At 37.7% G+C, this 15,179-nt stretch overlaps 1 protein-coding gene across 4 annotated transcripts; it reads right to left on the bottom strand.

Annotated features, from left to right (window-relative positions):
* Positions 1-1,914: 1,914 nt before the first annotated feature.
* CTXN2 (cortexin 2) lies at positions 1,915-10,768 on the bottom strand. 4 transcript variants are annotated; one of them, XM_080674369.1, is made up of 3 exons: positions 10,686-10,768; positions 10,351-10,464; positions 1,915-2,325 (listed from the first exon to the last, which is right to left on the bottom strand). In XM_080674369.1, the coding sequence occupies exon 3, from the start codon at positions 2,266-2,268 to the stop codon at positions 2,023-2,025; it is 246 nt and encodes an 81-aa protein (XP_080530495.1). In that variant the 5' UTR covers positions 2,269-2,325; positions 10,351-10,464; positions 10,686-10,768; the 3' UTR covers positions 1,915-2,022. The 4 variants fall into 4 exon arrangements, with proteins under 4 accessions (XP_080530495.1, XP_080530494.1, XP_080530496.1 ...); XM_080674368.1 differs by lacking the exon at positions 10,686-10,768 and having other exon boundaries at positions 10,351-10,642; XM_080674370.1 differs by lacking the exons at positions 10,351-10,464; positions 10,686-10,768 and adding an exon at positions 10,192-10,279.
* Positions 10,769-15,179: the final 4,411 nt, after the last annotated feature.

Below are 15,179 nucleotides of genomic sequence, written 5' to 3' on the forward strand. Positions count from 1 at the left end.
AGAATCATTGATCGGCTGCCTCCTGCATGCCCCCACTGGGGAATGAGACCATAACTCGGGTGTGTGCCCTTGACTGGAATCAAACCCGGGACCCTTGAGTCCGCAGTCTGACACTCTATCCACTGAGCCAAACGAGCTAGGGCTATAAGTCATTCTTTTTTTGGTATGTTTGGCAGTGTTGTATTCTCAAGTGATACAAATATTTTTATGTTTATTTATCTCCTGCTATTCCTCCATTCATTGATTATGGAGAATCAGAATTTTATAGTTGGAAAAGATTTTGGAATTATAGAATTCTATATTTTCACTTATCAAATGAAGAGAATGAAGACTGGAGAGTTTGAATAATTTACACTAAACCATTGCTTTTTAAGGTTTGGGAACCTTTATTATTCTGACCAGTGAGGATAATAAATAATGATAGAAAGGTATGTTTAAACTGGGTTTTATGGTTCTCAAATTCCTTTCACATTCATCGTGTCACTTAGTCCTCTCAGCATTCCTACAAGACATACAGAATGGGCTTCTTTATCCTTGTTTTGCAGATGTTGAAAAGAAGTCTGCTGTAGGTAAATATCTAGGTCATAAAGCTTGTTTTGGGGTGGGCCAATATTAGAAATAATATATCTGAGTTTAAGCTCTTAAACTAAAATTCTTTTCATAACATTTTAAGTCCTCATTAATCTCAGATGTCTGGGTTGCCAGACATGTTTGTAGAGTTCACAGTACACTAGGATTGAAAGGTACATTAAGCATCCTCTAGTTAGCCTCCTCACTGAAGTCCACTGAGATTAGATGACTTAACCCACTCGCACAGCTGAAGTGGTAGCAGGGCAGAGACTGGACTGCTTGTTCCTGGACAAGTGCTCTTTCCACTAGGCCATGCTGGAAACTCCCCTTTTTGTGCTGTTGATAAAAGGAGAGAAGGATATTCTCAAGATCCATCCATGTTGGCCCAAATGGCAGTATTTCATTTTTTCTTAGGACTGTAGTATTCTATGGTCTATATGTGCCATATCATGCTAAGAGAAATAAATCGGACAGAAGAAGTCAAGCACCATATGATTTTCCTCATATGTGGGATATAAACTGAAATCAACAATGGACAAATAAGACAAACAAACAAACAAAAACTCATAGACACAGACAACAGTACAGTGGTTACCAGTGAGAAAAGAGGGTGGGAGGAAGTGAAGAGGAGAGGGGTCAAGTGTATGGTGATGGAAGATTTGACTTTGGGTGTTGGGCACACATGTATCCTAAAACTGCACACTTGAACTCTATTTAATTGCATTAGCCAGTGTCACCTCAATACATTTAATTTAAAAAGGGCAAGGAGGAGGAGGAAGTATCAGTTTGAAGCAGGTCTGGTTTGGATCTCAAGCTCAGGGGTTTTATTGTAAGAGATTCCAGAGGGAGAATAATTAGAAGGGTCATGACACTGTGATAACTGGGGATCTTCAGGGCCTGTGGCTATTTGTAGGTTTGTGTATTAGTTTTGTGAAATATTTTTTCATCTGTGAATATTTTTGACCAATGGCTATTACTAGGAAAATCATATTCGATTTATCCTTTGGACCAGGGGTCCCTTATGTTTAAGACACTTGATTCTCTAATGTTAAGTGGGCTGGAGTTGGGAATGTGGAGAGGGTGTCCTAACCCTAACCCTAACCGTGGCATTGCAGAGGGGCAGAAGCAGGAAGCCTCTAGCAGAGTTCATTTGCACAAAAAGAAAGCAGGGATTTAAGGCTGATGTTTGAGATAAGAATAAAGATGGTATATATGGTTGAAGGATCCTTTTACTCTAGTCATTAGACACCTCAATATTAGGGGATAGAGGAAAGTGAGGAAACCCAATGATGGTTTATCATTTACACAGCAAGGTGGATAAATTAACCACGCATGTTTATTGAATTTAGTGAATGAAATGAGCCTCTCTCCAGCAGCACACTCAAGGTAATTACAAGTGTATTCACCACGTGTCCCAAAAGCACATAACTAAAAACCATGAAGCTGGATCTGTCATGCAAGTGCATATTCAAATGTCCCCTTATCAAACTCTTCAACTTCATCTTCCCATGTAGAGGAAGGCATGCTACTATACGGGTCTAACAGGATTTTGAAGCATCTGATAATAAGAAGTCCCAAGAAAATACACAAAATCCCAACAAAAGCAAAGCCAGTTTTTTGCTCCAAAGTCAATGAGAAAGCGGATACTTCGTTGACACTCATCTTAGCTGAAGAGTTGCCACAGTAGGAACTACTCATTATTCACTGTCACATCGTTGTGGCTCTTGAGAATTCCAGCTGGAGTCACCTCTTGGCCTAGATACAAAATTGAAATCAGTTTAGTTTTATCAATGTGTGATATTGAGCAGATAATTGTTTTATAAAATCTGGCATTTTTCAAGCCCTCTTGACTTAACTCACAAGACATCTGAAAACATCATTAGATATGAATCAGGATCAAATTAGCATTGGAGATGCTGCTTCTATTGTAGCAATTCCAGAACTGCCTTTGTGGACACATAAAACTGTAGCTCTATATGCTCAATATAAAACCAAGTATGGCCCTAGCTGGCTCCAAAGGGTCGCTAGTTCGATTCCCAGTCAGGTCACAAGCCTGGGAGTGTGGGCTTCATCCAGTAGGGGGCATGCAGGAAGTAGCCTATCGATGTTTCCCTTCTCTCTCTCTTTTTCTGTCTCTCTCTCCCCCTCCCTGTTCATTACTCTTTCTCTAAAATCAGTAAAAACACATTTTAAAAAAATCAAGTATGAAGGTAAATATTTAAATAATTAATCTTAAAAGCTTTTAGTCAAAAGCATTGTGAGGTAAAGTCACTGCTTCTTTGACCCAGATTGTCATCTATTTTTTTGCATGTGTAGATACAACCACATATAATTATAGAGTGTGAGCTGGTCACATTCTCTAAGGTCCATGTTACAAGGCCCATCTCTAGTGCCATTTTGTCTGATACAAATTCTGATCTTTTTTTTTTTTTTATTGACTTCAGAGAGAGGAAGTAAGAGGAAGAGAGAGATAAAAAGAAACATCAATGATGAGAGAGAATCATTGATCAGCTGCCTCCTGCATTCCCCCTACTGGGAATAGAAACATGATCTCCTGGTTCATAGGTCAATGCTCAACTACTGAGCTACACTGACCAGGTGATTCTGATCCTTTTAATGTCTTCTCTCTTTTTCCCTCCTTAGCTTTTAGACTTATGTTCATGTATTTTCTTTTCTACAACTACTCCACACACTAAATCTCAATTTGTTAAAGAGAGAAATTGTATTTTTAAAATTTTGTTTATAAGTGCAGTATCCAACATAGCAGCTTGCCGGAAACAAGCAGCAGTAAATGTGGGCTATTAGCCATCTTTCCACGATCTCCATTAGCTTTCAGAACACCCTTAATAAACATAAAATTCAAATTAAATGGCATGTTTCCTATGAAAATGTAGCTTCAAGGCAAGCTCCTCAGTTCCCTCCCAGCTAGATCCCACACCCAAGCTTCTACTATTCTGAGATTCTGAAATTACAACAAAAGTGTTGGTAAAAAAAACAAAAATAAAAGTGTATGCTGACTTGAAGCAAAATAATTTTCCCATTTGATGTCTCAATGTTAATTAAATTAATTACCTTTAGAATCAGTTAATCAAATCAATGTAGACAGAGAAGCAGGGTCACAGCTGATCATTAGAATAATTAAATCCTGTTAACTTGGCTCTTAGCCAGTGATTAATCCACTAGACTCTGTCATTCTTATTAAAACCACCAACTGACCAAATAAACAAACAAAGGTTTTTTCTAGTGCTAGCAATAAAACACTCAACTCATTTGTCACTACTAATTAAAACAAGGTATCTTTCTACAAATAGTTACAAAATAGTCAAGGAGATATAAAGTACAGCATAGGGAATATAGTCAATAATATTGTAATATCTATGAATGGTGCCAGGTGGGTACTGAAAAAATCAGGGGGAATACTTTGTAAAGCATATGATAGATAACCACTATGATGTATATTTGAAACTAATGCAAAATAATGTTAAAGATGAATGGTAATTGGGGAAAAAAAAAGAAATAAAACAAGGTATATTCCTATTAAAGATACAAACACTCTTATATTTTATATTATAATTTGTCTAACATCCTATCTAATAAAAGATTAATATGCAAATTGACCATCACTCCAACACACAAGATGGCTGCCTCCATGTGGTCAAAGATGGCTGCCCCATTTGGACACAAGATGGCCACCACAAGGTGGCCGGCAGGGGAGGGGAGTGGGGGGGGGGACAGGCCTGCAAGGGAGGACAGTTGGGAGCGATCAGGCCTGCAGGGGAGGGCAGTTAGGGGTGACCGGGTCGGCAGAGGAGGGCAGGTGGGGGAAACCAGGCCTGCAGGGGAGGGCAGTTGGGGGTGATCAGGCCTGCAGGGGAGGGCAGTTAGGGGTGACTGGGCTGGCAGAGGAGGGCAGTTGGGGGGGACCAGGCCTGCAGAGGAGGACAGTTGGGGGGAACCAGGCCTGCAGGGGAGGGCAGTTGGGGGGACCAGGCCTGCAGGGGAGGGCAGTTGGGGGCAATCGGGCTGGCAGGGGAGCAGTTTGGCATCAATCAGGATGGCAGAGGAGTGGTTAGGGAGCAATCAGGCGGGCAGGCAGGCAAGTGGTTGGGAGCCAGCAGTCCTGGATTGTCAGAGGGATGTCCGACTAGGATCGGGCCTAAACGGGCAGTCGGACATCCCTCAAGGGGTCCCAGATTGGAGAGGGTGCAGGCTGGGCTGAGGGACATACCCCCTCATGCATGAATTTCATGCACTGGGCCTCTAGTATATCAGATATACTTTGTTCTTAGAATCTTAGACAGTCTGTGAATTGAGTTACTTATCATTTTTAAAGGAAAAATAACTACTACTAAAGTAGTGGCCATAGTTCTTGGCATATTGTAGGTACTCAATAAATACCTAAATTGAATTAAACTAAATGTATTAAAAATGTAATTTTAAAAAAGTACATATTTTTACTGATTTCAAAGAGGAAGGGAGAGAGAGAAATAGAAACATCAATGACAAGAGAGAATCATTGATTGGCTGCCTCCTGCACACCCCACACAGAGGATCAAGCCTGTAACCGGAGCATGTGCCCTGACTGGAAATTGAATTGTGAACTTCTGGCTCATAGGTTGATGCTCAACCACTGACCACACCAGCTGGGTGAAAATATAATTTTTGATGAATAAAGTGCTGGCTTAAAGATATCTAAGTTTGAAACACCCAGAACCTGAAAACGTATTTAGTCAAAATAAAATGAACAAAAAAACTTTTATTTGATTTTTTTAAAATCATAAAGATACCACACAAGAATATTTTTTGATTTGTTACTATGTTCTAGAAGACATGGACCTCTCTACTCAAAGAGATTCCAACTTGTAAGGAAAGCGATCCATGCACAAACAAGACTTAAACAACGTAGGCTTCTACAAAGGAAACAAACCTTCATTTAACATATGCTGTTTACCAAACACTGCTTAATGTGTCATTTCATTGAATTTCCATAACAACAATCCAGGGTTGATATTATCTTTAACATCTTGATGAAAAAAGGGATTCAAAGAAGATAAACACATTTAGGGAGGAATAGAAATTTCACCCATTAAGGGACCAGGGAAGGTTTCCTTGTAAGAGATTGTATTTGAGCGGAGTCTTAAAACTCAGAAGATTTAGATATGTGGAGAAGGAAACAGCATGACAATAAATATGAAGGCAGAGAAGTACTGGATTTTTTCAGAGGATAGTGAGCAAGTTTACCCAAGCAAAGGAGAGTATTGGAACAGACCACTGGAAAGGTAGGTTGAAGCCAAAAGGTGAAATATCTTAACTGTCAGGCTGATTTTGTAATTTATTTGTCTAAAGGCCAAGAGTTTAATGATGACACTAAAGTAGACAAAGATTTCAGAGAGGAAGCATCATGGAAAAGAAATGATCCAAGTAGGAAGCAATGAGGACCTGGACTAGGAAGTAAATGTGTGGAAGAGGGTATGGGCTTGAAAGATATTTATAAAGACACTAGAGGCCCGAATTCGTGCACGGATGGTTGGGGGGAGGGGCCATGGGCGTTGGCTCACCATCCCTGCCCCCTGGTTGAACTCCCGGTCGAAGGGACAATTTGCATATTAGCCTTTTATTATATAGGATGAGGGATAGGATTAGGCAACTAGTATAGTGGGCCATGAAAAGAGAGGCATCAAAGGTGATTCCATTTTATTAAGGCTGGACACTTGAAAGAAAGTGTTTTCTTTCTTTTTTTTTTTTAATAAATTGATTGGGTGACATTGGTAACATGAACATAAAAGTTTCAGGTGTGGGTTTCTATGTTACAAGATCTGTATATTGCACCATCTGCCCACGACCCAAAGTCAAATCTTCTCCTGTCACCATATATTAGGAGACAGTGTTTCCATTAACCAAAATAAAGGAAATATGAGCAAAGTGTAAATTTAGAAAGCAAATGAAGAGGTTTTTTCTGGACTTAGTGAATTAGTGGCACACATTAGACACTTTAATAGGCAGTTTTGAATAAATTAATCCAGATAATTTTGTCCAGCATAAAATTGCCAGTGGGGAGAATATCTTGAGGGCCTATTGTCAAGTAAAGTTTGTGTAAAAGAATGCATCCTGGGTGGAGAGAGTCAGATACATAGAAGCATCAAAACTTCACAGATCAAAATTTAATAGATGGAAAGAACTGTGGAGTTTTGCCTAGGAAAAGAAAGATCAAGAAAGACGATAGCTGTATTCAAATATTTCAAGTGTGATCCTCTGGGATCTACTTGTTCTGGATTGATCCAGAAGGCAATTTTGTTGTAATTCCTTTAAGGTTCTATTTGCAGGTACTAGAAAGATTGAAGATGCAAGAAGCCTAGGAAAGAGCCTCAACAAACAATTCTCTTATGAGGAGAAAATCATATCTGTTTGTGGAGTCGTATATGGAGTGATCGGAAACACAAGGAAATCTGTAGTAGGAAGTTCCCCTGGAACAAAGGAGGCTAGAGTGTCTATGAGGTGTGGCTAAACTATGTCAAATTCTGCAGTGGTAATGGGAACTGAAAAATAGGACATTGCCATTCAGAATTTTTTCATCATTTAAAACTTTCAGTTGAATGTCCAGGAGGGACACTAAACTGAAGAAGGTTTAGGAGTGATGGGGAAAGAGAAAATGGGGTCAGGCCCTAAAGGAAACTTGACAGAAAAGAAGTTTTAATTGTACAAAAGTTAAAAGTACAGAAGCTGAGATCATCAGACTAAGTACTTTCAAGAATAAGGATATGATTATACTGTATATTCAATTTAAAAAAATAGAACCGAGTAAATTCACTTGGGGTTCAAAAGAACTATGACATTCCCATTTTTAATAAAAAATGTTGGGATGAGAAAGACAGATGTTTGGTAAATATCTTAAAAGGAAGAACTTAGACTTTTATGTTAGTCCTAAAATTCTACCTTTTATTAAAAATGAAAACAAAACACCAGTCAAGAAGAATAACTGAAAGCCTAGTATTCAAGGTTGAAGAAAGTGTAGCCATTGCTCCAAGCTGTGTCTACACAAGCAAATAAGTAAAATGTTAAGCAATTGCCTAACAGTATCTTTAGCAAATAGATGGTCTTGGTAATTTAAGCCATATACATAGTAGTTAAAATACTACTATTTTCAGACCTAATTTTTTCAAATCTTTACCCAAACTTTCCATTTTTCTTGCTCTGTGAAATGAACAATGTGAATGAACTTGGTGTCATTTCAACACCAAGTCTTAAAGTGTTTGAGAATATACTGCTAAGTATGCTGCGCTTTGCACGTTTCTTTCTTTCTTTTAATATATTTTTATTTATTTCAGAGAGGAAGGGAGAAGGTGAGAGAGACAGAAATACCAATGATGAGAAAAAATCATTGATTGGCTGCCTCCTGCATGCCCCTCTACTGGGGATTGAGCCTGCAACCTGGGCATGTGCCCTTGACTGGAATTAAACCCGGGACTCTTCAGTCCGCAGGCCATCGCTCTATCCACTGAGCCAAACCAGCTAGGGCTGAGCTTTGCACATTTCTATTGGTATAGAGAATAATATGACATAAAATCAATGGTAATAACTAGATATTGTTAAAATAAATAGAAGTCTTCAGTTACAACACTGATTTCTCATAATTAATAAGTATCTAAAGTTACTCAACAACTCTGGATAAACAATATAGTTTCAGTTTCTCTAATCCCTGGAAGAGATTGGAAAGCAAATAAAAATAAATCAGCTGGCCAAAACCGGTTTGGCTCAGTGGATAGAGCGTCGGCCTGCGGACTGAAAGGTCCCGGGTTCGATTCCGGTCAAGGGCATGTACCTTGGTTGCGGGCACATCCTCAGTGGGAGGTGCGCAGGAGGCAGCTGATCGATGTTTCTCTCTCATCGATGTTTCTAGCTCTCTATCCCTCTCCCTTCCTCTCTGTGAAATATCAATAAAATATATTTTAAAAAAAATAAAATAAATAAATCAGCATGTTCTTCCTGCTACACAACAATCATTTTAATGCCTACCTCAAAAGGAATCTTTTTACTGGGAAATAGTACATGAGCGCAAAATGACAAAAATTTAGAGCATGAAATTACAAAACCATGAATAAATTTTTATGAGAAAAAAATAGTTAAGAAATAAAATTTCCAAAAGGGAGTAGAACGTTAAAATTGTGTGGCAAAGTTATTTGAAACATGCTACACAACAACAACAACAACAAAAAATGGGTAAAATTATCAATATTGTACAGTTTAAATATCAGGGTCTATATATATTATGATTAAAGCATTTAAATACAATTTTATAGTACTAGTGCAAATGATAAAATATTGCCTCAAGCCATATTCACTGGAATAAGTATTTAGGCACCCTTAGAAATGAATAATTGAGTTGAAAACATCATTTCCTTCATGGAAATTGTCAGAAACTGCAATCTCTAAGTCCTGACAAGTCATAGGATTAGGCCAAGGGTATACCTGTAGATATAAAAAGGCCCAAATCTCACTGAGTTGCCTTGTAGTTATTAATCAATAAATAAAATATTTCTATGTTAAGCCTTACAAAACATACCATCTTTAGTAGTCAAACAAAGATAACAGTATTTTTATACCTGATATATAGCATTTTATAAACATGACTGTTATGTGTGATGTTTATTTCTTCTATGAAATAAGTTTACTGGTTGGAGGTATAAAATTTATTTTTCAGAAACAGATAGTTATTTAATTTGCATGCAGCATGTGCAATTGCAGAACCAATATTGAAAAGTATGTGCCCATTAAAAATAAAGACTCTCCTGTATTTTATTTTAATCAACAGGTTTTCCCCCATTTATTTATCTATTAATGATATTCCAAGCAGGAAATCTGAAATAACAGCTATTATAGTGGAATATGATGTTTCTGGGTGAAAAGTATTTTGATATTGGTCATTAGATATGATAATCTTTAATGGTAATAATATGAACATTCATAATTTCATAAAATGAGACATATAAGAAAACCCAAGCTTAAAAAATAATGAATCCTCTCATACACACACGTCCAGGCCCCCCCCCCCCCATATATCAAGATTATTAAATCCCATTAAAGCTAAAGAGGTAAAACGAAACATTATTGAGGCCACATCTGCACAGAGCTAGTTAATCATTAGGAATGAAATATGTTGTAATCAAAGGAAAACCTTAAATTACAAACCCAGATGTCTTCATCATGATGAACTGCATAAATTTCAGGCCTTGCCAGGGATCCAAAACCTTGGGATCTGCCAGAACCACCCCTCCCCCTTTCAGATTTCAACCTTAAGAGAATTCCCTTCTTAAGAGAATCTTTGGATAATTCCTCAAGGACTCTGATATTCGTTCCTTTCAAAGCACTGAAAACCTAGTCTGAAAATTCTCAAAATGTCTCACTAGAGAAACCTAGACTATCATAATCATTATGCCTTGTTTGTCTCAGTTCTCTTTGGACATACTAGACTGGAGAAGCATAGAAATCTACAAAACATGGGAGAAGCATCAGCAAACTGCACACATACGTGCTCTTTTGTTTTGTGTTGCTTTTTCTTTTTGGCAGCAACAGCAGCAGCAGCAGAAACATTAGTGCTCTTCCTCCTTTAGAATTGGAACTCACCAGACCTGCAGGCTCCTTTCCCCCACCTCCTCTCCCTCTTCCTAGCTTCAGAAATACAAGAGAATGAGGACATGCTTCTCATCTGGACCTGCACTGGAATCCTTCAGTTAATGCGGTGGGTAGGGGGAGAAAGTTACTTCTTGGCCAGGGTTGTCTCACCTTCCATGCTTGTTGCCATGGAGATGAAATCCAGCGAGTAGACTTAAGTGTTGGCAGGTTTGTCTGTGTTCGCTGATCTGTTCAGTAGTAATGTAAAAGGCATGTCCTGGGAACCTGCGTGGAGTCACAGGACCGTGGTTAGCGCTTTCCTGGCCTACCTGTGAAAATGTATCTGTCAGCGAGAGGCAGGAGCCGCGGGCGCCCGCGAAGTACTTGTGTGTGCGCGCGCGAGTGTGTTTTGCAGGAAAATGTGCATGGATTTCTTCGATGTAGCAGTGTGCTAATATTTGCTGCGCGCGCGCGAGTGTGTGTTTGTGAGGGCTCTAAATTCTTACGTCTTTCTTCTCCTCCAATACGGGAAAGACTCGAGTGAAAGCTTTAACTGGGGACTGCATGCGGCATTTGGGGTTATTTTCCCCTGCTCCCCGTTTTCTCCACTACGCAAACCCAACCGGATCCCCTCCCTTTCTTAGGAGTAAGTAGGCGCTGTCCGTAGTGCTGAAGCATTGCGTAGTAAAACCTAGCTCCCACTTAAGAAGATTCCCAGCGAGGGGAGCTCTGATAAAACTCCAATGTGGTTTTGAGGCACGTTTCTAAACAGTGTTAAGGAATCCAAGCCCAAACCACATTGAAAGCAAAACAAAACAAAAACAACAAAAATCTCTCATCTCATTCTTACTTAGGGGGTCTTGTTCTCCAGACTCAGCTAGAACATTCCAATTCTATTCAAGTTTGGATAATATATCCAGAACCTACAAGTTGTGAGCACCTGTAGATTTCCTAAACATTAATTATTGACCTTATGAGTAATTAAATTGTCAGCGTTTGGGGAAAATATAAATACAGAATTGGGTCATCGTTCATGTAAAAATAAAACATGATGTAAAGGTGTGTTATAGTTTAATAATAAAGTGAAGACAAACTTTGTGGTTATTTGGAGTGTTTACTAATTTAAAAAATTTTAGAGTCTTGCAAAATATGTGCAATGTACAACTGGGAGTTCATAAAATACTTCATTAAAAACAAAAAGGTTATTTTTTTTTTCATTTAAAACTAGTAAACACCCTATAATATAGGTCAGTGGTCGGCAAACTGCAGCTCGCGAGCCACATGCGGCTCTTTGGCCCCTTGAGTTTTTAGCAAAGGCCAGCTTAGGAGTACCCTAATTAAGTTAATAACAATGTACCTACCTATATAGTTTAAGTTTAAAAAATTTGGCTCTCAAAAGAAATTTCAATCGTTTTACTGTTGATATTTGGCTCTGTTGACTAATGAGTTTGCCGACCACTGATATAGGTGAATTAACTGCCCACCAAAGGCAAAAAAATAGGAGTATCTTTCTCCAGTAACATGATCATAGCCATGATTTTGACTTTTTTTAAAGCTCACTAAATCCATATTTTTTTTTTTTACTAAATGCTAAAGAAATGCCTATTGAAATTTAATGTGAATATGAATCCCCTGGGGATATTGCTAAAATGCATGTCCTCATTCAGCAAATGTGAAGTTGGGTCTCAGGTTCTGCATTTTGAACAATACCCCAGGGGATGCTGGACGTTGCTAGTCTCAGAGCCATGTTTCAAGTAGCAAGGTGCTAGAGATATCATATTCTGGAAATGAAGTCACTTATAGAGTATGGGAAGGAGGTCATTTTCTTCCCTCTGTTATTCTATATATGTTTCCAGACTGTTGCAAGAATAGTCTATTCATGTAAATGCAGGGGTTAACCATTTTGTACAATATTAACAACAAACTTTATGAATTTGATTGACTTTGACAATGTCTGAACACAGGCTATATAGTTTACTCCACTATTTCCATACTGTGATTTTCAATCACCCATTCTCTTTTCAAACCCAGCTCAAGGAAGCAGGATTAAGTTACATGATTCTACTGTTGATGTATGTGCCGCACTCCAAGAATTTATTATGATTGGAGACCTTGACTTGTAATTTATGACTTTAAATATGGCTCCACAGTAAATGCTCATGACACTGATTTTAAAAATCTGTGTCAAATATAATTTAAATATATAGAGAGATGTTACAAATATAATTCTTACCAAGTTTAGAAAGTGAGATATAGCCATTGTTTCATAGATCATTTGAGTGAATGCTGATGCATTATATTTTGAAGGTTCCTCTGGATGGTTTTCTGGTATTTAAAAAACTCCACACCTCCATCAGTTGATGCAATGCTTTTAGTTAATGATTTTGAATTGATGCCAAAGGAAAGTTTTGACTATAAATTAGTTTCCTTGGTCATAGCGGGTGCATGACCTTGACCTTTTTTAAACTATTTGAACAAGGGTGATACTCTGAATATTCTGCAAAGTGGCTTATTCAGGAAAGCATAATGGATTAAAAATCCACTAAGTTCCACTTTCTTTGCTAGATGCTGGGACACAAAGATAGATGAGATTTGGTATTTGACCTTGATGAGAAACATTGCACAACAACTTGACAATTTCTACAAAGTTCTATAGAAGCATAGAGATTAGTAATTTATATGTTAATCTCTATTGCCAAAGAAGTTATGAAGAACAGTAATGAATGATAGAATAAAACCCAGAATGCCTGTATTTTAAATTCTTACCAATGTCTGCTGCCAATAAAAGCTGTTGAAAGGGTCCAGCTGGTGTGGCTCAGTGGTTGAGCATGGACCCATGAACCAAGAAGTCCCAGTCAGGGTACATGGCCGGGTTGCAGGCTCGTTCCCCTACTGGGTCTCCAATCATAATAAATTCTTGGAGTGGGGCCCATACATCAACAGTAGAATCATGTAACTTAGTCCTGCTTCCTTGAGCTGGGTTTGAAAAGAGAATGGGTGATTGCAGATCATAGCATGGAAATAGAGAATGGAGTGCAGGAGGCAGCCAATCGATGTTTTTCTCTCATTGATGTTTCCATCTCTCTGTTCCTCTCCTTTCCTGTCTCTCTAAAAAATCAATTAGACAGAGAAGCATTGATCAGTCTGTCAAACCTCAGAGGGAAGGTAGGGGAGGGTGGGGGTAAGGGAGAGAGATCAACCAAAGGACTTGTATGCATGCACATAAGCCTAACTAATGGACACAGATAACAGGGGGGTGAGGGCATGAGTGTGTGGGGGGGTTGGGAAGGTAATGGGGGGATGAGGACACATATGTAATACCTTAATCAATAAAGAAATTAAATTGAAAAATCAATTAAAAACATATTTTTTTAAAAAGAAAAAAAGTTGTTGAAATATATGAAATATTTTAATGTTCTTCTAAAGAACATGTAGTTAACCTATACTCCTGGATAGTCCATTATTTATTTTCATAGCAATCAAAGTTATTAGAAAGATAAATATGTGGGTAGCATTGTCTAGACCTCCCCCAGACAGAATTGCCTTTACTATGCTGTGCATTACCCTTTCAGCTTATACACAAATATTCTATATAAAATAACCTCAGCTTATAAAAACTACAGGATTGTTAGTAAAGACTTGCCAAACACATGACTTTCTATTTCTTTATGATATTCCTCCAAAAAACATTTCTTTCAATATTAATTTCATGAATTGAACTCTCATACCCCCTCCTACTCACTTAAAGGAGGTAAGTGGTGTGTTCTCTTTTTAGATACAATGTATTGTATCATGTAATTGATTTCATTTGCCTTTTCTTTTAGTTACCAGGGATGTCAGAGTCAAATTAACAGCTACAAATTAGTAACTCTATATGAGGACATGTAAATGTCCTCATAAAATAAAAAATGAAGTCAGTAAATGAAAAATAAGTAAATAAACACATATATTTCTCTACTTTTTGGCCAAAAATTTTGACTATTGGGTGGGTTTTATAAATTTGTTTTTAGCAAGATACTAAAATACATGGTTCTATTGTTGATGAATGGGCCCCACTCCAGAATTTATTATGCTTCTATACTAAAATATAGAAAAAAATGATCATCTAGATAGCTATGAAGGTAAAATCCAATTTATTATGATTAAATAATAAGCTCATAGGAGAAAATTTCAATTCATATAACTATCAATCAGCTTTATTTCTAAACATTTTGTGTTCCTCTTTCTCCTTCTATACACTATAAACAGTGTCCCTTATATGACTAGAATTTTTTTTGTTTTGTCAGAGAGTAGAAATGTTAATTATCTACCCTGTTAGAAGACATGGTAACTTTAGAAATTTAAGGAACATGACAGCTCTACTATAATGAATATATTCTCGAATGAGGGTATCACAAAGGAACTGAAAGCAAGAATTTCCTCTGACAAGCCAGCTCAGAGTTCTTTTGAAAGGAAAATCATGCTTGTTATGAATTCTTGCTATCCTGGCTCCAGTTGACTTCTTGCTCTCATTTTCTGTAGTGGGATCATCCCTTGAACTTATTAGACCATCATGTTACCTTCAGCTTTTCATTGAAATCTGTCTGGCTGAAGTTTGATTATTCTTTCTGAGTTAAAATGTTTTAATGTTGCTGTGCCTTTTTATTTGATACTAGAAGCCCGGTGCACGAAATTCGTGCAAGGGGCTCGACCCTGGCAGCTCTGGCTGCCTGGGCCAGCCCTCGCAGCCCTGGCTTCGTCTGGAGGGTCGTCCTGAAGGACATCTGGAAGGTCATTTGGCTGTTTGGTCTAATTAACATATTAGCTCTTTATTATATAAGATGTATTTACTCAAATGTTAGATATTAAAATTTTTGAATAAAGAACTTAAAAAATGATTAAAGACAAATATAAATTACTTTTGTGATAAACATTTAAAAATTAATCCAATGCTTACTTAGCTTTAGGTGGGATTAGAGAATTACCTATATCCAAAAGTCAACTGTTTTTTTTTAAAAAAA

This window comes from Plecotus auritus (genome assembly GCF_963455305.1).
Source record: "Plecotus auritus genome assembly, chromosome: 1".
In the NCBI taxonomy this organism is placed as follows: domain Eukaryota; kingdom Metazoa; phylum Chordata; class Mammalia; order Chiroptera; family Vespertilionidae; genus Plecotus; species Plecotus auritus.